Source organism: Rutidosis leptorrhynchoides, chromosome 1 (genome assembly GCF_046630445.1).
Source record: "Rutidosis leptorrhynchoides isolate AG116_Rl617_1_P2 chromosome 1, CSIRO_AGI_Rlap_v1, whole genome shotgun sequence".
NCBI classification, from domain to species: Eukaryota; Viridiplantae; Streptophyta; class Magnoliopsida; order Asterales; family Asteraceae; genus Rutidosis; species Rutidosis leptorrhynchoides.
Window position 1 is genome coordinate 478,630,319 of NC_092333.1, and position 23,957 is coordinate 478,654,275.

The following is a 23,957-nucleotide window of genomic DNA, read 5'->3' on the forward strand; positions in this document are numbered from 1 at the left end:
ACAGATACATGGATAGTTGATATATGATTGAATTATAAATTGCCTAGTTGTACATATAATATAATATACTATATCAAGAATTCAAAGATTTAACAGTAATCACAAATCAAAAACAGTAATTGGAATAGGATAGCAGCCAGTCCTTTGTACCGACATCAAAAATTGGGAGCGTTATTCCGTCCTCCGTTGTTAATCAGTGACGGATAAAAGTCCATCGAAAAATCCCAAATTTTTACAGTAATTATCTTTATTTATTTCAGTCATTATGGTATAAAATTCGATCATTAATTTATTAAATAAAAATTACATCAACTGTCCCGCTCAATTCTGGGTAAAATATAAAAAGTGTTAAAATTTAATAACTAGTTCCTAAATACATTTTTAGTAAGCCTAAAATTTATAGAACTCATTTTCAGATCACCGTTTATTTTAAAATTATATAAGTTCGCATTAAACTGGTTTAATATTCATCGAAAAGGCAATTGAGTGTTACTGTCGTTTACTAATTAGAATCGAAATCACAAAATATATATTTAATATACTTTATTTATATATATAGATATGCTTTAAATAATAATTATCATAATATCATATTTTTATTTTATTTTGCATAAATAAATTTTAATATCAACAACATATAATATTTCAAATTATATTTTCAATTATTATATATATATATATATATACACACACACACACACACACACACATACACATATCTATTTACAAATAGTTGTTCGTGAATCGTCGGGAATGGTCAAGGTCAATTGAATATATGAAACAGTTCAAAATTTTCGAGACTCAATATTACAGACTTTGCTTATCGTGTCGGAAACATATAAAGATTAAGTTTAAATTTGGTCGGAAATTTCCGGGTCGTCACACTGTTTCCCTTGCTTCTCCGAATAGTGATTAAACAATGTTTTAGACTTGTACTTTGTCGTTCATTTTTCAACACTGTACTCGTTTATGTTTCATTGACTTGTTTTCAAGTTCAATAACTATTAACTATTTGGGAAGGCGATCGAGACAAAGAGTTTTTTCTCATCTCTATTCTCGTCGAGTGCCTCTTCTCTTTGACCACCGTTAATACTACAGTGAACACTTTCTAGTTGTTTCTTTATTTCTTCTTACAGAATTCTTTATAGGCATTAGTTGTTGGTTTTGTTTCGTGATGTATAGCCTCGTGTTTGTTTGAAGTTTAGGGACTCTTTGAGTCGCCTCTAGTTTGTAATTGTTGTTTTCTAATAAATGGTTGATCTAAAAAGAAAAAAAAGAAAAAAAAAAAAAACTACTCATCTTTTATGCGAGTAATATACAGTTAAAAATTGGGCTAGTACGTGGCTAATTCGCTCTTTGACAAATTTACGGAGTATTTTAAGTTTATTAACTTTGTTTTGAGATCATTTATTTATATTTATATAATATATTTTATAATTTATAATTTAAATTAAACTAGTCCGGACCGGCCCGCTCGTTGCTGCGGGGGCTTTCGGGCTGCGTATTCATATTTAACGTAGTGTTGTGTATTTACAGAGGGGAACACGGCCCATGTGTTAAGCGCCGTTTTAGATGTCGTTGTGTTAAGAGTTTTTTTAAAAAGTATCCGTTTCGAACGTATTTAGTTTTGTTTTGTTCAATAAATTTTTTCGAGTGTAACGATGCTGTCGGAAAAATTAACTCGCGGCGAGCAGAAAGATACGGGCTGTCGTTGTGTTTAACGTTTTTTAAAAAGTGTCCGTTTCAAACGTGGTTAGTTTCATTTTGTTCATAAAATTATTTCGAGTCTGACGTTGCCGTCAAAAAAATTTAGCTCGTGGCGAGCCGGAAGATACGAGTTGTCGTTGTGTTTAGTTTTTTTTAAAAATTGTCCGTTTCGCGTATAGTTAGTTCCGTTGGGTTCGTAAGATTTTTCCGAATTGAACAGTGATCTCGGAAAAATTTAACTCGCACCGAGCGAGAAGATAGAGCCCGTTATAATTTCGGGTGGAATTAGTTTCTTTTATTTTAATAAAATTATATATTTACACTTTTAACCCCTGAAAAAGTGTAAACTTGAGAGATCGTTGTGTAAATATAGACGAAGTTAAGGGACCGGTTATAATGTGAACGTAAAGTCTAAACTAGAATCGGATGTAACTAAAACGACACATTTTACCACACATTTAGAGTGTAAGAGTTAAAATTAAAGTTAATAATTAATTAATAATTAATAATGAGTCGGTTTTTTATTACAGTAAAACTAGTAGAAAAAAATCCCCAAATCTCTCCCGAAACCTTAAAAATGAGCAGATGATGAACACTGCACTCCCAATTTTTCACAGACGAATTTTGTAGGTAATTGAAACTACAACCTAAAAAATATAGAAATTATGTCACAGAGCAATGTGAATGTTCCGGTGAGTGAAGTCTATTGGTCTCTCGTTGCTAAAGCCGATAAAAAGTTCTCCAAAATTAGGGATTTGCCCTATTACGAACGCAACAGGTATCTTTGCTTCTTTAACTCTTTTGTAATCATATATTAAGTGATGACGTGTTATGTATTTGTATGATCGAATTTGAATTTGAACTTGTTACTGTTAGTATCTGATTCCATTAAGTTAGATCATGGGAGAATTATATTTTCAAAAATTGTGCTATGTTAAATTTATACGGATATAGATACAGTTGGATTTTGCTAATTTTCGTTGTTGCGCAAAGTGATAACAAACTTTCTCGATAAGGAAAGAACACTTAATTTAATGGTTGGGTTGATTAAACTGATCTACTTAATCCCTGGCTGAAATGACTTGGTAATGTGTTGTTGGTGTCATGTGAAACATTGGCCTTGTACAGATACAATTTAATGCCCCATAACTGTTTAGTGTTTAGTACGTAATAGCTCACGATTAGGATAACTGAAAGATGATTAATTACGAAACATTCTAGGGATTGTTGTAGAATAATGGTAGTTTGAAAAATCTTATTATTCTGAATATATAAAAATGTGGTTCATTATCAGGTATGATACGTATTTCTATAAGGTATTCAAAGTTTATACACAGTTATGGAAGTTTCAACAAGAGAATCGACACAAGCTTGTCGAAGCTGGGCTTAAGAGATGGGAGATAGGTGATATTGCATCTCGAATAGGGCAACTTTATTTTGGACAATATATGAGAACAAGTGAAGCTAGTTATTTATCCGAGTCGTATATCTTCTATGAAGCAGTGTTAACTAGGGAGTATTTCAAGGATGGACTGTTACAAGATTTGAATCTTGCCAACAAACAATTGAGATTCTTTGCAAGGTTTTTGACAGTTTGTTTGGTGTTGAATCGTCGAGAAATGGTTTATCAGTTGGTGAATCAGCTCAAAATGTTAGTTGGAGACTGCAAGAGGACTTTCCTGGTAACTTTTATCATAAGTGTGTTATAAGCTGCAATTTTAGTACTCCTTTTGACTGTAAATGACATTGTTTCAGGACACTGATTTTAAAGAATGGAAGCTAGTGATTCAGGAAATAACCAAGTTTCTTAAAGTAGACACAGCACTTATGAATATAAGGCCTTTAAGATACAGCCTCACGTTAGATCCCCATCCCGACAGCCTTCCACATGTTGCCAATGTTAAAAAAAAGCTAAAATTGGCAGATGCCATACTTTGCAGCTACCATCCTAATGAGGTTAAGTTATCTTTATGTTCCATATCAATAAGAAATCTGTACATTATGCTTAACGTAAAGGCTACTTTTATTCAATCTTTTCCCTCATGTAGTCTCACTGTACTGCAATTTGACTTATCAGGTTAAGTTCTCTGAGCTGACACTTGATAACTTTAGAATCCTTCAGTGTTTGGAATGGGAACCGAGTGGCTCTTTTTACAAATCAAGTGGAACCGTGTCTACTGGTGGTGGGACCACTGGTAGTCAAAATGGGGCTTTTCTAGGGTCAAGTCGTATTAATTATTCCCAGGAGATTTCTGATCCTACATTGCCACCAAATCCACGTAAAGCTATCTTGTATCGTCCATCCATCACTCATTTTTTAGCAGTGAGTAATCTAGGACCGTTTTTACTGATTCTAAATTTATACTTTAATTCTGAGGACTATTGGCACATTTCATATTTGATGGTCTGAGTTTAGTCAGCTTCATATGAAGTTGCTTTATGCTGTTAATGGCAGGTTCTGGCCACTGTGTGTGAGGAGCTTCCTTCTGATGGAGTTCTCTTACTTTATTTGTCGGCACCAGGTGACATTTTATATTACTCATATTTGTCTCTTTTTATTTTTATGTCTACTAATTTATAAGAGCTTTTTTAAGAAATGGCAAGTACGCTTTCTCATCATCATATTTCGTATGAAAAAAATATGTTGGGTTATACAGAACACAATGTCAATACGGTGGACTCAGATGCTACGTCCACTTCACCAATTTCTTCTGCTTGTGATTACACAAGTGTTCCTGCAGAAGAAAATGTTTTGAACTGTTCAGCTTATCAATCTGGAGGCGTGAATCTTGGTGCTAAAGGAAACGGAGGTACTCTTATTTATTGGAAATATATTAAACTAAAACTGTTAGTGTTCATTGAGTTCATGGACTGGTTCTAAATTCCCTCCAAATAGAGTATTTTTGCAATATTTCTTAAGTTACTTGATCTAATCACAAATTTGCCAGCATTAACGATATCGATAGCTAACAATAATGTTTGATTCAGGTTTAAATTTGGTTTATCCTTGTGACTTGCTTCCATTTACCAGAAGACCGCTTTTCCTTGTTATCGACAGTGGCAACAGTAATCATTTTAAGGCAAGTACTCTAAACACTTCTGATCTAAGATGCTTATGTACAAGTATGAACATATGATGGGAAATCAATTGTATAGACTTCATGAAATTTGTTACACTTGAGTTGATTAAATTTCTTCACATGGATCTTACTATGGGAAATTCACGTTTCTTAATAGCAATCCTACAACCTACCCACATAGTTTGTACAGTCTAACATATATTTAAGTTCAATTTGGATAGAATTTTGACTTAAATAGTTGAAGTTGTTTGAGTTCTCATGTGGTATACAGGTTTTTGTAACTTAAGTGCTATATAAACTTCTAACATTAAGCTTACTGATGATTATGTTGGTTATAATTTGTGAAGCCTCTAAATTATGAGTGTTGTTTTTCATTCTGATTAGGAGATTAGTTTATATCTCTAGATTTCAGGAATTACTGATATAAGTGCAACTGTTCATCTTATGACTTCTCAAAATGAATGTATCATTTCTTGAATGAGAAGCCAAAGCGTCAATAGCAGAAATTGTGACAACAGGATTTCGCTATCGTTTTGTTATTTAGGGGCAGTTTTGTCATTTGACTAGTATTAAAACATAATAATTGTACTATGTAGTTTATTCACTTGTTTGCTGTTACTTTAGGATGGAGACATATATGTTGTCCATTGAAGATATTAATATTATATTTAAATAGAATAATGCCTTACGTAGTTAGTTCTATATATCATCAGGCATTAAATATGACAGTAAAAGGCGAACAAGTTGCAATGCTCTTATCTCCAAGCTCTCCAAGTCCTATACATGGTGCCTTAGATCCTCGTCAGTCAAGTGGAAGTCAGTTCACAAGCTTTTTGACAGCACCACTGCAGGCCTTTCTCATCCTACTTGGCTTTTCAGGTTCAGACACCCAGATGGTACGCACCTCTTCGTTAAGTCATAATTTCAATTGTTAAGGCTTAGCGATGGCAAAAATGGGTTAATTGCCCGTCGGTAATTGGTCAAAATGGGTAATTATGTACTGGTTCGGTTAACTTGAAACACTTATCCAAAAAAAATTTATGAACAATTATTGTGTCATGTCTTGTTATAATTTTTTAAAATTTATTGTAGCTCTTTTAAGAAAATGAGGATAACCCACTGACCAAAATATTTAAATTATGTGGGTTATGGTCTGTTAATGTTGACGTGTTAAACTAAATACACTTTGTATGCTTTCGACCCATTTTGTTTAGCTGTATATATGTTATATGTTTGATAAGGGATAAGTAATAACCTGATTTGAACACCTTCACATGTATTTTGTAGTAGCTTTAGTTTAGAATTTTAAACAATAGTTGGCTAAATAGAGATCTGTAAATTCAGGATAAGCTCAACGAGGCTGAGAAGGTTCTCTCTTCATCTTTAAATCTCTGGGGGGAGATGTTGGCATCTTCAGAAACACTTCATCCTGTCTGGGCTCAAATATTAGGAGATCCATTTCTTAGACGGCTACTTTTAAGGTAAATTATAAAACCATCTCCTTTATTAAAACGGGTATGTTATATACTTTCGGACTCTGTTAGTTCCTTTGACTTAAGTGGAGGAATCTGTTGCTGAAATTAAATGATTGCCTTCTTAATTAGTACTTCATCCGTCGCAAAATAATTGTCCCATTTTGACTTTTGAAAGTCTTTCTTTTTCAACTTTGATTTTAAGTATTTTTGTTTGTGTATTTAATACCTAATGGACGAAAATTATACAAATGAAAACACATTTAAAACCCAATATATTCATATAAATCTCATCAAATATTACAAACTAAATATTTAAAGCCGAAGTTGAGAATGAAAGACTTTCAAAAGTCAAATAGTTATTTTGGGACGGATGGAGTATATCTTGAGGATGTACTCTAAAAATCCAAGTTCCCTAACTGACCGGCTTTGCACATTTCTTAGTTCCTTAACATGGTTAAATCTGTTCTTTTCCGCCAAAGTAAAAGCAAGTCAAAGCTTGAAAGTTCAAATATGTGGAGAAGTCACCCAACTTTTATCTAAAAGCTTACAACCTCCTAAATCGTTTTATTAAAACATCTAATCTAAGTTGCTGTAATATTATAGCTTTTAAATGATTTATAACTCATCAATCATATAAAGCAAAAAACAACAAAATTTGTGGGTTCGCTGAATACCCAACGTGACTCTAACTGTTTTTACACGTATCAAAATGTTACCCATATTGACCCTTTACCTAGCTTACCAGACCAGTTCATGTTGTTATTTTCAGTTCATGTGCTTGAGGGTGAACATCGTTTGATCTTTCAGGTTTATCTTTTGCCGGGGGGTCCTAGCCCTATACGCTCCCACATTCAACAAAAAAGAATATCTTCCATCATGTTCTCCCACCCTCCCTGACTCTGTGTTACCAATGACTCGATCATCCATTTCAGCAGTTCGACAAATAGCCGACATTTTTGGTGCAACAACCATGTTTAATATCCAGGAAGTGTAGAATGTAGTTCTTATATTCAGGTCATCTTTCTCGATGGATGTCGTTACCCTTTACAATTAGTAGTATCATAGTATTTTTTGTGTGTTTACCCTGCTTTGATTGCCAGCCTTTTTTAGTTTCTCATCATCATATAACATATATTTACATCTGAATTGTTGGAATATAGGAATAGGAATTTGAGTGGTAACTTCCAGTTATGCAGTTTTGTGTTGCAATACTCTAGTTGCTGATGAGTTATTGGTATTATTTATGTACATGTGTTTTAGCTCTTTGTTTCTGACACTATAGTTAGATTCTACATTTTGAATGGTTTATTTATGCTTACGATTATTTGTTCATTAAGCAGATAAATAGCTACTCTAAAATTGATTAGTATAGGTCAGGAAAATACTCGTAGTTAACTTGGTTTTTTTACATATGATGGATTGCTTAATTGGTTAAAACTGCAGATAAGTCTTCCATTGTATGCTTTAAAAATAGGAACAATTAAAGCTGAAGTTAGAACAACTGAAGTATCATGACTCAAATATATAGATAAGACGTTAAGATTACTCTCAAGTCTTATCCATGACATATGTCTTTACAACTACATTGTGGCATATCAGACCACGTTAATATTTTCTTCTCATCATTAACCCATCATACTACACTAATATTCATTTTACTATCAAATGGAATCAACTAAATTAATTAATACAATGTATAACTTTTAATGCATCAAGTACAAATAAAACCAACACCTTGTTGTCCTTCATTATGCTATACAAAATATTGCATCAAGCTACTCCCAACCGCGCTCCAAAGGAGCTCGCTAGCAACGGTTACTTGGCAACGGCGCTCCAAGGGAGCTCAACGACGCTATTGATATTAGTAATCTAAGAATGATGGTCTCTTATAGTTTTTTTCGTTATCATATTAGATATTTCATTCCAATAATCAAAGAATTACACCGTTGGACGAAGTGAAACGACTAACGCGTTGGATACATATACACTCAAAAAGCTAAGAACAGACTTAAAAGCGAACTACAATGAACAAAATTGACTAATGGTCCTCGTGTTTATAGAGTGTCGGTTTTTTTTTTTTTTTTTTTTTTGCCAAAAAAAGTGTCTAGTTAGATCCTAGTTTACTGCTCATCAAATATGATAGTAACGTAACCACAACATAACAACACACTCTTCTAAATACACAATAATAAATTAACTTCATAAATATGCATAGTTCTCAAGGTAAACTTTATTTTCTGGAAATTAAAACTAGTACGCTTTAATTCTTGGATACAATAAAAGCAAAATAGATAGAAACGTGAATTAAATTTTTCTCAAGGAAATGACAATATTAAAATGTTTCCTCTGCTGATGGTCATTCACATAGTTTTCAAACGTCTTAAACAAGATGTCCATCGGTAAATTGTCAAAATGAGTTACCAAAAGTGGTTCTGTTATTGCTTGTACGTATTTTGCAATCCTTTCACCATGGTTTGACTCGTTAGAAGAAACATTCATGTTTGACAAATCAGTGTCATACGGATCCCAATTGAGTTCAAACGTTTCAAAGTTATCAAGAACGAATGATCCTTGATTCTCAACAAGTTCCCTAACTTCGTCCTCATGTGGTGTGTAAATCGGGATATTGAATGTGTGTAATTTGGATTCTTGAACCAACCCCTGACATGAATTTTTAAATATAAATTTAAAATTTAGTCACCAAATAAAAAATATGTAATAAAAAGGCTTCCGGTCTAGCAGTATCAAGGCACTCAACAATCTTGAAGTTGTGGTTCGAGTCCCGTCATGAACAAAAGAGCATTTGCTGTTAAAAAAGTTATAAAAAAATATATAATCTCTTGAAACACTTTAATGAACCATATATATACCTTCTTAACCAAATCAGCAAGTAATTTAGCAAGTAGTTCCAAAACTAGGGTGATATCACCGCTAGTCGGATCAACTTTACGTCGGCCTAGCAAAGAAAGAACCATATGCCCTCCGTGTGTTATTTCACTAGAGCGACACTCTAGAAACGTCGTAAAATCCTTATTAAATTGCATCTTGTACGCTTCAATCACACAAGGAGGGCTCGTGTTTGCCAGGTAGATATTAAGTTTATTGTTCTCAAGGCCTTTCGGTACCTAAATAAACGAGGATTCAATGAGCATGTTTTGTGACGGGTTCTTGAAATATGCAATATACGTATATCTAATATAGTGATACTTTTTTTTTTTTTTTTTTTTTTTTTTTTTTTTTTTGGCAAAAAAACGAAAACTTAATAAACTGGATCTTCATCGAAAAATGAAGATCCAAAACCAATACAAATCACAAATTCAACCGGACGGGCTCGAAACAAAAACGTCACAACTCCAACCGAGCCTAAACGTCCCCAAAACACTCTGACCTAACAAACATAAATGCTACAAACATCAAAACACCTACGAACCCGTATGTTCGCACTACTACATAAATAAGAATGCAAACCCCTTTTACAAACCTGTTTTTTAATTTTAGGGAAAAAAACGGTTTAGAAAGATAATGCAGAGCGGTTTTGAATTGTAAGGCAAGTCGAAAATCCCAACCGGTTTCTTAACAAAAACCGCTTCCAGCTTCCAAACCTGTTTTTGATACGAAACCGGTTCCGAAGGTTTTAAATGCAAACCGATTTTTTTAATAAAAACCTCTTTTAGTTTGCAAACCTGTTTTTTATATAAAACCGGTTTCGATCTGGTTTTTAGCTGTATCTGCACTTCTTCATCCCCTTATCTCTTCACTCCCAATCAACACACATATTCACTCCCCAATCAATTTCAAACACCATCATCATTAAATTTCTAACTCCCCATTCAATTACACACACATTTACTTCATCCTAAATCAACTTACACATTCATTTATTTTGCTCAATGATATAATTTTAACAACAATAAATTCATTTCAAGAAATTTCTCAAGGTATATTTCATTTCTCTAGCTTTTTATTATGTATATTTTTAATTTAATATCCATTGTATTTTAATGTTATTTATTTATTTATTTATTTATTTAAGTAGTATGTATTTTGAATGTGTTATTAGGTTAAAAATTAATTTTTAATTTGAATGTAGTTATTTGAAGATTATTTATCATCATGATGAAGTTTAAAGTTCTCGTTACCTTGAATCTTAAACAAACATAAGGTATATATTTCTTTATAACTTAAGTCATTCATGTATGATTTGTTGCTAGCATTAAGTTCATATACTATCATATATTATGCCACCTACAATAATTACGTATACATGTGTCTAGCTTGTTAATTAGTTTTATATGTATATGTATAGATGGAACGTAGAAAATGGATGTACGAGATACCACGTCATAGTCATGAGTATCTTTCAAAGTTGTCTGAATTTATAAAAGTTGCCGACGCGGATCGAGTGAAAAAACAAAAAGAGAAAGCCCCATGTCCGTGTAAAAAATGTCAAAATTTCAATAGCTACACGGACCTTAGTTTAATTAGCCAACACTTAATAGTAAACGGCTTTGTAGATGAGTATGATTGTTGGTCATGGCATGGAGAAACATTAGTAAATAATAACAATAATGTTATTTATGAACGTAGTGATGATGTTATTGATGAAAATATCGATTCGCGCAATGAAAGAAATATTGATTCAGACAGTGATGGTTATCTTGATGATTTAGACGATATGTTCCATGATTTGGAAGGTAATATTGATGAAACTAATTATGAAAAGTTTCAACAAGTTTTAACCGACTCGGAAATACCATTATATGACGGTTGTACGAAGTTTACCAAATTATCAGCTGTCTTAAAGTTGGTAAATTTAAAAGCGAACAACAATTGGAGCGACAAAAGTTTCACGAGCCTTTTAGAGTTATTGCACGAAATGCTACCTAAAGATAATGAGCTACCCGTTTCATATTATCGAGCAAAAATTTTTTTGTGTCCAATGGGATTGGAAGTTGAAAGAATACATGCATGTCCCAATGATTGTATACTATATAGAAACGAGAATAAAAACTTGCATCAATGTTATGTATGTGGTGCGTCAAGGTACAAGCAAAAAAAACAAACGGAAGTTGAAAGTGACGTGACAAAAAATGGCCCTCCGGCGAAACTATTGTGGTATTTTCCCATCATTCCAAGACTAAAACGATTATTTGCGAGCCCGAAAGATGCAAAGTTATTGCGTTGGCACGCCGAAGAGCGTAAAAATGATGGAAAGCTGAGACATGTGGCAGATTCTTCTCAATGGAGGAATATTGATAATATATATACGGAATTTGGAAATGAGGTTAGAAATATTAGAGTTGGACTTAGTTCGGATGGTATTAATCCTTTTGGAAACATGAGCAGCCGTCATAGCACTTGGCCGGTTCTTTTATGTATATATAATCTCCCACCATGGTTATGCATGAAACGCAAATACATCATGATGTCCTTGTTAATCCAGGGTCCAAAACAACCCGGAAATGACATTGATGTGTATTTAGCCCCGTTAGTTGAAGACTTGCAAATGTTATGGAGTCCAGGTGTCCAAGTATATGATGCATATATGAAAGAGAACTTTAATTTGCGATGCATGATTTTTTGTACCATAAGTGATTTTCCGGCTTATGGAAATTTATCGGGTTATAGTACCAAAGGGATGAAGGCGTGTCCTATTTGTGAAAGCAAAACATGTTCGATATGGTTAAAAAATTGTAAGAAACCAGTGTTTATGGGACATCGAAAATCACTTCCATTAAGTCATCCATATCGTATGATGGGAAATTTGTTTGATGGTAATGATGAGGTTGATAGTCTACGTCCACCGTTGGATGGGGAAGCTACATTTGCGAAGGTTGAAAGCATTAACATTGTGTTTGGAAAAAGCAATACAAGTCGAGAGAAAGGGATTTGGAAAAAACGTTCTATTTTTTGGGTTCTGCTGTACTGGAAATATTTACATGTCTGACATTGTATTGATGTTATGCATATTGAAAAAAATATTTGTGACAGCTTGATAGGTTTGTTGTTGAATATACCAGGGAAGACGAAAGATGGACTTAATGTTCGAAATGACATGGTCGAAATGAAAATCCGAAGTGAGCTTCATCCGAAGAATAAAGAAGTAGGAAAACGACCTTATTTGCCCGTCGCTTGTTATACCCTATCAAAGGCCGAGAAAATAAAATTTTGTCAATGCTTACATGGTGTTAAAGTTCCATCCGGCTATTCTGCTAATATCAAGAGTTTGGTCTCGATGAAAGACACTAAACTTATTGGTATGAAGTCTCATGATTGTCATGTTTTGATGACCCAAATGATTCCTATTGCAATTCGTGGAATACTTCCTGACCGAATCCGACATACAATCACAAAGCTCTGCTTGTTTTTTAATGTGATCCATTCAAAAGTGATTGATCCTGCTGTTTTGGATACATGGCAAAGTGATATTATCCTTACACTTTGTCAACTTGAAATGTACTTCCCACCTTCATTTTTTGATGTAATGGTCCACCTCCAATCTCATATTGTGTATGAAATAAAGGCTTGTGGTCCTGTGTTCTTACGATACATGTATCCGTTCGAGAGATACATGGGGTTCCTAAAAGATTATGTGAGGAATAAGAGTCGACCAGAAGGGAGTATTGTTGAAGGATATGTTTCTGAGGAGGTGATTGATTTTTGTAATGACTATTTGGAGGGTGTGAGGAGTATTGGTGTACCTGAGCCTCGACACCAAGGTAGACTTCATGGACAAAAATTATATTCAGCAAGCACATTTTACAGTTCTCCAACACATGGTTTCAATTGCTCCGTACATACAACAACACATGGCGCTATTAAAATCTAAGAATCGCGACAAGAATGATAGGTGGTTGTCAACTCAACATAACAAAAGTTTTGCATCATGGTTGAAAGAAAGAGTAAAAAAGGCAGATGTTGTGGACCAATCGGTAAAAATGTTGGGGGCCGGTCCGAGTATGAAGGTGACAAAATATCAAGGGTACGACATTAACGGGTATACATTTTACACTAAACAACAAGACGCAAAGAGTACCTTACAAAATAGCGGAGTTACACTTATAGCCTCAACGACAGAATTCATTAGGGGGAACCGTGATGCAAGGTCAAGGATAGCAAAAAACGCTTACTACGGTGTTATACAAGAAATTTGAGCAACATCAATTTGACAATAACGTAAGTTTAATAACTTGACCGATTTTGATTGATTTAGACTTTATTTTACAAAATGTCAAATGACTTGTCTTCACGACTTGTCAAATGTATTTTAGGATGTTGACTATTTTGACTTGTTTAATTATTTTGATTTGACTAATATTGTCCTTTTATTTCTTGTTGTCTTTATATAGGTTCCTTGGAATACTATTAGATCATTTAGCGAGATCGAGTTGAATGAGGTTCTTGACTCTTGGATTTCGGCTACCATATCACTAGTTAAGTAGACATTGTTATTTAATATGCCTTTTTGTCTAGCGGTCACGATAGTAATGTAATTTTAGATTGAGGTTCTTTATATTAGTTATGCTTTTGTGATGATAAACTAATGTAAACAAGTTATGCTTTTGTGATAGTAAGTGATGCTACATGTGGTAAACAAGTTATGTTTGTGTGTAGATTGTGTTAAAAATACATATAGCAGGTATTGTACAGGTTCCGTATCACATTTAAAAAAACTGGACAATATAAACCGGTTTTTTGTGTGTGCATAAAACAGGTTACCAAACTGTGGTCTGAACAAAAAAAAAAAAAAAAAAAAAAACATTCCAAACCGGTTTTTACACAGAAACAGGTTTCTATACTTCGGATTCCAAACCCCTTTTTTTGAAAGAACAGGTTCCGAAGTCATATTTAAAAAAAAAAAAAAAAATCGAAACCGGTTTTTTATTAGAAACAGGTTTCCTTTGTTACGAATCCAAACCCCTTTTTTTAAGAAAACCGGTCTCTAAGGCTATGTTTCGGAACCGGTTTTAAAACCGGTCTCGAGTTTCCAGACCCCTATAGATGGAAACCGGTTTTAGAACCGGTTTGGAAGCCCAAAAAAACCGGTTTCGATTTACTGTTTCTGTAGTAGTGTCGAGCCAAGCCCAAACGCAAACATGAAGAAATAAATCTAACAAGCGTACAAAACAAAGAAAGTGAACACCATAACCAAAATTAAGATGTGCCTTTACCATTTCGCTCATCGGGGGTTTTGTGTACCCGTTTAATGATATAATGATACTAGAAAGACACTTTAAAAAATATTGATTGGTTTTGAAAATAATGACAATTTTACCTGAGAAAGCCAGTGAAGACCGTAAGAGGAATGGAACAAGTGAATACTCTTGTTAGGAAAAAGTCTTCTATAGAAAGAACCAGGCGTAGCCGATATAAAACATGGACCAAAATTCTCTAAATTTTCCATGTTATACTTATCATAAAACGTGGGTAAAGATTTAAAAATAGAGTTAAAGTCATTCATAAACAGATCGTTTAAAAAAACATGCAATTGTGGGATGCAAGGTTTTTTTCTTTGCACATTTTTTGGACTTCATCAATAATGTTAGATACCACGAGTAGTGTGTTTGGTCCCGAAGAACAACCCAAATCTGCAACATTGAAGCACTTGGGGAATCCATCATAACTAGACGAGATTTCCTTAATAGTTTCTCTTAGTATCGGCCACATTTTTCTTATCACGGTTTCCTGCAAAGATTAGGGGGCAGTACTAGTTAGTTATTTGTAATATTCACTAGCAACTAACATTAATTAGCCGAAGAATAAGTTAATTATAAATATAGGTCCACTAAGGTTCCACCTTAAAATCAAATGATGACCGAGGATTTTGTTCATTAACTTCAGCTAAGTAAGAAGCTCGCGCGTTGCGACGGGATAATATTTTGTTTGTATATTCTAAATTAGTTGTCGTAAATTAAATGAAACAATAAAATATTACTCTGTATATAGTTAACATATTATTCGTATCTAGAAACGATTTTGAAAGTCACTTTATATCTATTTACGTTATTAACTAAATGCCTGTTAAATTCAATGGACAAAAAGATAAAAAATAAAAAAAGAGTAAACTTATTGAGGTCGGTAGAAAATGCGGGAAAATAGAGAAAAAGTAAATCAACTGAGGTTCGTAAAAAGAAAAAAGGTTATTATTTAATTGTAGCTCAACCAATGAAAATGTGACTATGCTTTTTAGTATATGTGGTAATAATTTTCAGTGAGAGACATGGGTATGCACCCGACATATGTTGTGCCTGAATTGACCTCTATACATATTGCCAAAGGCACGCACAAGCACTACATGGCTTTAGTGTTGTGAAAAGAAATAATAAAAAAAAAAAATAGAGAATTAAGAGATAGAGACTTGAAGAAAAGAGTTGGTGGCATAGCTGGATTCTTCATTGCCAGATTTCATGTCAAGGATGTCTGCAATTAGCATGGCGACTAGAAGAAACTCGTTCTTGCCAATTATTTGTGGTCTGAACTTTGATATTTCGCTTTAAATAGAAGAAGAATTAGCAGAAACAGTTTACACGTTTATAACAACCATGCTATAGTACATCTTAACTAATTGCTGTTAAATTCACGTGTTACAAAATCTTGGTAATATCTCTTCCCACCTCTAATTTGATTTTAGTGTGCCAATGTATTCTAACGAGTGAGATTTAGCCTGCACATTACTGAGGGAAGTATTTGTTGTAGGTAAAATATACACGAAACTGAAAACATATAAACATATTATCACAAAATAATAATCTGATTGATAATAAATAATCAAAAAGAGTTAATAAACGATTTAACCGATATTAGGTTGAACCGGACTTGTGTTTGACACAATTCCCTTAAACAGATTCGACGTCTGTTCCCAGGGTACACCGGTCCGAAGCAGTGTACTGACGGACTTGAACACTTGCCTGAAAGGTAACCGTAACGGAGAGACCTTGTTGCAGCTGAGAGGAAAACTCGGAACGTATAAGAATGCTTATACGATTTTTTGGTGTGTCTTTCTACAAAGGCCAAAGGCCTTTATTTATAGTGAAAATCAACACCTTATGTTTGCTCCCACTTCCGATGTAGGACAAATAACAAAATTTCTAGAGTTTGCACCAAACAAACCACTTTGAGATTGAATATCTCATTCACCTTTAATCCATATTGGACACTCCTAAACTCGTTTTAAAGCCCTCGTCAAGGACTACAAAACTCACTAAATAGTTACTAATATATGTCACTCGACAATATACTTATTTGTATCCAAAGTTTGGTGAGAACACACGGTTTTCATCAAGTTTTCCAACAAGCCCTCACATGAATGGAAATCGATCTCAGAAACAACAAATATTCCGATTAAGTTTCAGCGGTTGAATCTTACATACGATAAGTAGGTGTTACCCTTTGAACTTTCGCTTGTGAAAACGCACTTAGTCTACTGGCTCTGAGTAGACGACGATGTCTTTGAACTCGTCTGCCGTCTGTGTAGGCGACAATATGGTTCGCACAAGACTTTCCCTGACAACGTCAAGTCCTCATAGTTATGTTCGTTATGGTCATGAACAGTAGCCTGGTTCTACGAGAGCTTATCAAGTATTGTGCCCCAACAATACCCTTCGAAGCGACCCCACTTCTCTCTCACATAGGTGATTCACCACCGAATGGAACTGATTAACCACGCATGGTTATTTCAATTGAATCATTAAAAGCCATAGACTTATCCTCTTACTTGTTACTTTTAGGAATGGACTAGGAAGTCTACTCTCAATTAGTAAACTCCCTTTAAAAGGTGTAGGAGTTGCTAGTTTAGTAATTAACTCCCCCACAGTGACTTCGCCAGTTTATACAAGTAGGTTATCCTATTGAACTCAGATATTGGGATCTCCAGTCAACCGAGTTAGATTTTCCTTCATATAAACTTAGCCTTTCAAGGGCTTCAGTCCTATTCCCACACACAACTTATACACTAACTCTCTGCTTAAGCCTTTGTTCAGCGGATACGCAACATTATCTTTTGACTTCACATAGTAAATAGTGATAATTCCTCTTGAGATTAGTTATCGTACTTTATTATATCTACGTCTCATATGTTTATTCATACCATTACACATTGTAATATGAGCTCTACCAATCACTGATTGGATATCACAATGTTTACATATAGTCGACACCAGCTTAGGCCATCTAGTATATCTTTAATGAATTGATGTAGCCATTCAACCTCTTCAACAGCTTTATCTAAAGCGACGAATTCTGATTCTATCGTGGATCTAGCAATAGACGCTTGTTTAAAAGATTTCCACGGTATAGCAGCACCTCTAAGTGTGAATACATACCCACTTGTCGCTATTGAATCATTCGTATCAGATATCTAGTTTGCATCACAGTGTCCCTCGATCACTGCAGGATATCTGTTACTAAATTAACTCTAATGAGATGTTCTTGGATTACTCTTGTATCTACTTAGCTTGCTTACAACATATTTTAAGTCGGATCTAGTACAACTCATTAGACACATTAGAACGCGTTATCATGTATCATGTTCTTAATATCAAATATGTAACGACCCGACTTTTTCGACTTGCTTTTGTGCCTTGTATTTTTGCGAAACTGTGTATTTGTGCGTACTGTGCTATCTTATACTCTGAAATCTTAATACACATGGTTTACTTTCATTTATATGTTAAAACGTGCTTTTGAGTACGTAGGATACTTAACTTGATCACCGGAAACCTTTATGACCGTTAGTGTCACTTGACGTTACGAACAAACTGCGTATTGCGTACACGTTTAACTTTTGTCATAATAGGAATACTATGACTACGAAATCTTAATTATTATTTTATAATAATAATTACTTGAGTTTTTGGATGCTTAATTATGCGTAGTAATTTAATTATGCTTACTAGTTAGTCTTGTTGGACTTTCTACCTTGTTGGACTTTAGCCCACCCTACAGTAATTAGTGGACCATTAATTAGCCCAATTATAAGTAACTAGTGACCCATTAATATGTAAGACAAATGCCCATTTATTAGAGGGAACATGCTAGCATTTTTGGCAAGTATTATCCTTAATGTTGCATGGGATCCTAACATAAGCACCAACTTTAGACAACCATTAACCAAAAAGTAAATCTTATCCCCCCTTGCCCCTACCAAAACCCACGGCCAAGAGGCCTCCCCACACCCTCATTCCCCTATAAATACTAAGCTTATTCCATGCAATTCACACTTGCTCTCATTCACAATTTACACACACTAGTTCTCTCATCTTCTTTCTAGTCTTTCTCACTCTAAAAAGTGTAAGTTTCAAACTTTATTCTTCTTCTTTTCTCCTTCTTAAATTCGACATTCATCATCATCATTGAAGATCAAAGCTTTTTAGCTTTTGATCTTGTTACATCTTGTAGATTCAAACATGGATTTGAATCCTTCAAGAACATGGAAGATTCAAGCTTTCTAGCTTTGAATCTTCACCTACTTTGTAGATCTAAATCTTTTTAGCTTTAATCTTGTTAATTTGTTATAAAGATCAAAACTTGTGTTTATGGTCTTCATATAACTTAAAGATCTAAGCTTTATGCTTCAAGTTCTTTAAGAACACTAAAGGTTCAAGCTTTCTAGCTTTGTAACCTTGCAACTTGTGTGAAAAGGATCCAAGCTCTCTAGCTTAGGGTTCCATCACCTCATTTGACTTAGATTATGTTCATACTTGTTTGATTGATGTAAAGTTTGTAGCTTTAGTTGTAATGGAACTTGTAATTGTGTTAAGACAAAGGATATGATGTAACTTTGGTTCATCATCCATCTAAGACTCTTAATTGAGTTGTATTCTTACCTGGTCTTAACTTATTGTGTGTTGATGGTGGAATCTTGGTCAAGGTGATGCTAACCCATCAACGAGTTGTACACTTGAAGCTACAAGCATCAAGGATGAGAACCGTGATGAGCATCAAGTACTAAGAACCCCACTGGAGCACCTTACCTACTGTTTTTCGTATCTGATCAGACCACCTGTGTAACATCCCGCGTTTTTCAGTTAAATTTATTTTAACACCGTCTTTTTTTTTTTAAAATAAAATCTTTCGTCATTTAATTTGGCATCTTTCGTTAACTAACGTTCATAATATCCTCGTTATTTAATTATAACGTCACCCGTTTACTCGAGCGTTTAAATATTCGTTTGGTTATTTCCCGCACCCGCTTTGAAACTAGAGGGACCAAACTTGCAAAGAGGCCAAAGATTTGACTAGGTCAACTAGTCAAACCTTCAACCTCCTCCTCTCATTCATCTCTCTCTTTCTCCTTTTGATACTTCCAAATCCTCTCAACTTTCTAACATAAATTCATCATCTAAATCCGGATTAGGGAGCTAGCAACCAAATAAATTACATATTCTTGATCCTCTCATCATCCTCTTCGATTTGATGCTAACTACTTCGATTTTGGGTAACATTTCTAAAACACTAGATTTCTTTAAATTTGTGTTCTTGACTTAAAAGTGTGTTAATTAGTGTCTATGGCTCATTGTGATGTCGTGTATGTAATTTGTATGCTCGATTTGTTGTTTTTGGTGTAACTAGCTTGAATATGAAAATTGCTTGCTTAATCTTTGATTTTGGATGATTAAAAGTTGTTTAATTGTTAAAGTTCATGTATTAAATGTGTTACTAGCATCATTAGCTTCAAATTGATGTGTAGGTTGATTAAGAAAACTTCAAAAAGATGATTATTGATTTTGAGATGTTTGACTAGGGTTTGATAGTTCTTGACATGAATTTTTGGATGCTTGAATGTCATGGAATGTTAATTGTTAGTGTTTAGTAGTAATGTATGCTTCATTACCTTCAAAACGGCATATCATATGTGTGAATTGGTTTCCCGAAACTCAAAATGCAATTGATGAACTTGAAACTTTGAAAATGGACTTTTATTGTTCGCTTGATGAGTTTTCGGCTATTGTAAATGATGTTATTGTTGGACCATAAGTGCTTAGTTGTATTCCTCGTCAAAATACTTTTCCAACGATATATGATAGGCATTATAAGTGTTTGCGGGTCAAGAGTTGGGTTGGAAAAGGTTTTGGTTCGTGCATACTTTGAAAAACTGACCAGAATTCTCTGCCCAGATGGTGGCGCGGCGCGCCCCATCCCCGCGCGGCGCGCGGATTGGCCTGGTCAGATTCTGACCTCTTTGTCCCATTTCACGTGAAATGTTTGACTAGCTACCGACCTCCGATTCACATGAAACTTGTTCTAATATACTTGTATATGAATAATTAGCATAGAAAAATAGTCCGGGACCCGACCCGAACATGTTGACTTTTTCGTTGACTTTGACCCGACCAAGTTTGACTTTTTGTCAAACTTAACCAATTAATTATGCAATCTTTCTAACATGATTCCATACTTGTATCTTGCATGAAACTTGACAATTTTCTTCACATGCTACATAATCGAGTCGTGTCGAGCCATAGGACTAATTGAACAACTTTGACCCTTCGTGACTATCGTTATTGATACAACCTACTTGTTTAGGTCGAGATTAGCTTTGTCTTTGCACGCGTTTACTCATTGAAGTACTTTATTGACTCTTGCGCTCAAGGTGAGATCATAGTCCCACTTTTACTCTTTTTGAACTTATATTTGGGATGAGAAAACATAAACGATTCTTTTGAATTAAGTGAACACAAGAACGGGAAAACAAACATTCTACATACGAGTTTAGAACAAAAATCCTCAATTCGATTATCATTAGTTACACTTGATGGGTGTAAGCGAGAACTTATGTTATATGGCCATATGGGTTGACAACCCTCATCTTTGACGGTTCGCTACCGTCTACGGATGAAATATATTTTCGAGAATCAGTGTTTGTTCTAGCACTATGGATGGGGTATACAATGGATGGAATGTTAAGCTTTGATAATTGGGTGCTCGTGAATATTAACTTTTAGAATGTATTACTATTATTTCAACTTTGCAAACCTTGTGGTTCGACTTACTTACTTTTACTCACTTACTTACTTAAACCTATGATTTCACCAACGTTTTCGTTGACAGATTTCTATGTTTTTCTCAGGTCTTGCACGATATGTGATACATGCTTCCGCTCATTATTTGATACTTGCATTGGATGTCGAGTATACATGCATTTCATGGAGCGTCTTATGACTTTACTTTAAACCGTGTCGCCTAGATTTCATTTGTACTTATAACCTTGTAACTTAACTTTTGGTTGAACAATTCTTTTAAACTTTGGAAACAATCTTTATGTTGAAATGAAGGCGACATATTTTGGTCAAACGTTGTCATAAAGACTTATGACCAGGTAATGGGACCCATGTAGATGACGCCGTCAATTGACGATTTGTCGGGGTCGCTACAAGTGGTATCAGAGCTTTGGTTGTAGGGATTTAGAGTTCATTTGTGTCCACCCCGAGTCATAGGGTACATAGGTGAATCTAGACTACAACCGGCATATAGACTGAAGTAGGAATTACTTGACTATTTGTGCATTTATACTCGAACTCTTCTATCATATCTATCTAGTATTCGATCTTGATCTTACGTTGATAAATTTTGTTGACGCGCCACCTTGACTTTATGAAGTAATGTTAAATGCACATGAGAATCAGGGTAATATAATTTCCGGGATTATATTACGGTGATTCACATAGACGTTCCGACATTATGACATAAAGAATTTAAGGCGAGTCAAGGAAAATTTTTTCTCTCTATCCTTATTCCATATCACGGTTAGTATTGTTAAGAATACTAATCAACGATATTCTTGTGTCATGAAGGAACAATGGCTCACCAAGGTCAACACAATACCCCTCTCGAAACTCTAGAACAAGCTCTTCAACGAATGATAACCACCGCCGTGGGTACGGCCGTGGCCGATCACTTTTCCAACAACACCAATCGTGGAGCCGGTAATTCAAGCGAAGGTTGCTCCTACAAGAACTTCATGAAGTACAACCCTCCCACTTTCGATGGAACCGGAGGACCGGTTGTTCTCACCCGATGGTTTGAACAAATGGAGACCGTTTTTAACACAAGCGGTTGTCGAGACCAAGATAAGGTCAAGTTTTCCACCCTCACTTTCACCGGCATTGCTCTTTCGTGGTGGAACAAGTACGTACAATCGGTGGGTATTGATGAAGCCCACACACTCTCATGGACCGAATTAAGAGAAAGAATGATCACCGAATATTTTCTGCGCGACGAGACTCGAAGGCTCGAACAGGGTCTAAGGAATTTAAAAACGGTCGGGAATGACCTCGAAACTTATAATCAACGGTTCACCGAACTAGTCTCAATGTGTCCAAATCTCATGACTCCCGAATCCCTAAGAGTCGAACTTTACATGGATGGCCTCCCTAAGAGCATTCAACACGGGGTAATGGCATCCCAACCCACTAACATACAAGAGGCTTTAACCAAGGCCCTCCAAACTTTAGAAACGGCGAATGAAATGGAAGCACCGGCACCAATGGTCGAGAACCACCCGAGTAACAACAAAAGAAAATGGGAAGCCTCCCAATCAAGCAACCGCAACAATAACAACTTCACCAAAGAGCCCTTTTTCCCCGGCGACAAGAAAGGGTATGCCGGAAAACTACCTTTTTGTAACGAATGCCACAAGCATCACTTTGAAGGATGTGGCAGGTTTCGCCACCGGTGCCAAGGAAGTGGTCACATCGACAAACATTGTGGAAGTGCCACCCCCGTCCCTTGAAAGGGACCCAACACACAAAAGTCGGTCACTTGCTACGCATGTGGCCAAACGGGTCATTTTAGGAATGAATGCCCAAATAAGAAAATCAACCCCAACGCACGCCGTTAAACTTTCAACATCAACGCCTAGGATGCCCGAGACGACGATGGACTAGTCACGGGTATGTTTCTTCTCGAAATTCTCACGTTTCATGTTTATTCGATTCGGTTACCGTTAGTCGTTTTATAAACAAGGCTCTGACTCCTACTCTTTGCACTTCACCTTTTTCCCCTAGACACTACTTAGGCAATTTAAGTGACCAACGAAAAATATTGTGTGCCTATAAATTTTATTGGAGGATATACGTTAAGACTTTTGACTTGACACCTATAGAACTAGGGAGCTCGGAACCTATTCGTTAAAAAGAAAATGTTTCCCCATCATCTTGTATAGATTATTGTGAACTGAGTAATTTTCGGTTGGAAACCGATACCCTCTCCCTCGCATCCATGACCTCATGATTTCTTGCATGAATCCCGTGTGTATTCCAAAACGACCTCCGTTCCGGTTATCATCAATTGGGGGTTAAGGGAGACGATGTCTCCTAAGCCATCTTCCGAACTCGCAACGTTAGTTGTAAATCTCTCTTAGTACCGTCGATTTATTTAGGACTCCGTCCGTATTCATGAACCTCCTAAACCACGTATGCAAACTTATCTAGACAAATCTGTTATCGTATTTATAGATGACATCTTAACTTATTCAACTAAGTCCAATTTTCTAGACTATGATGTTAATGGTCAAGGCATTACAATCAATCTCGAAATCAAGCCACATGTAATCAGGGAACTCTCCCAACTCAGACTTGTATTCGTAAAAATCTTAGATCTCACCGCTTCTTACCGAAAATTCATTTCTGACTTTTCTCGTGTTACACGACTTTAATCTCTCCGCGATCGAACCTTGAGCGTGATTCTTCACACCAAA

General features: G+C 35.2%; 1 protein-coding gene and 1 pseudogene across 1 annotated transcript; one reads left to right on the forward strand and one right to left on the reverse strand.

Annotated features, from left to right (window-relative positions):
• The first annotated feature begins 2,255 nt into the window (after positions 1-2,255).
• On the forward strand, positions 2,256-7,491 carry LOC139874885 (uncharacterized). The gene is made up of 10 exons (XM_071862281.1): positions 2,256-2,485; positions 3,002-3,389; positions 3,463-3,663; positions 3,785-4,030; positions 4,163-4,229; positions 4,365-4,517; positions 4,696-4,787; positions 5,501-5,683; positions 6,132-6,268; positions 7,070-7,491. Exons 1-10 carry the CDS (start codon positions 2,373-2,375, stop codon positions 7,254-7,256), a joined length of 1,767 nt encoding a protein of 588 aa, XP_071718382.1. The 5' UTR covers positions 2,256-2,372; the 3' UTR covers positions 7,257-7,491.
• Positions 7,492-8,566: 1,075 nt separating this feature from the next.
• On the reverse strand, positions 8,567-15,695 carry LOC139839976 (S-adenosyl-L-methionine:benzoic acid/salicylic acid carboxyl methyltransferase 3-like; annotated as a pseudogene).
• Positions 15,696-23,957: the final 8,262 nt, after the last annotated feature.

Bases quoted from the DNA above. Each gene is read 5' to 3' on its own strand.
- LOC139874885 (XM_071862281.1), top strand. From the start codon at position 2,373: ATGTCACAGAGCAATGTGAATGTTCCGGTGAGTGAAGTCTATTGGTCT. The intron at 3,664-3,784 runs GTTAAGTTATCT...TTGACTTATCAG, and splicing joins GCAGCTACCATCCTAATGAG to GTTAAGTTCTCTGAGCTGAC. The intron at 4,788-5,500 runs GCAAGTACTCTA...ATATATCATCAG, and splicing joins GCAACAGTAATCATTTTAAG to GCATTAAATATGACAGTAAA.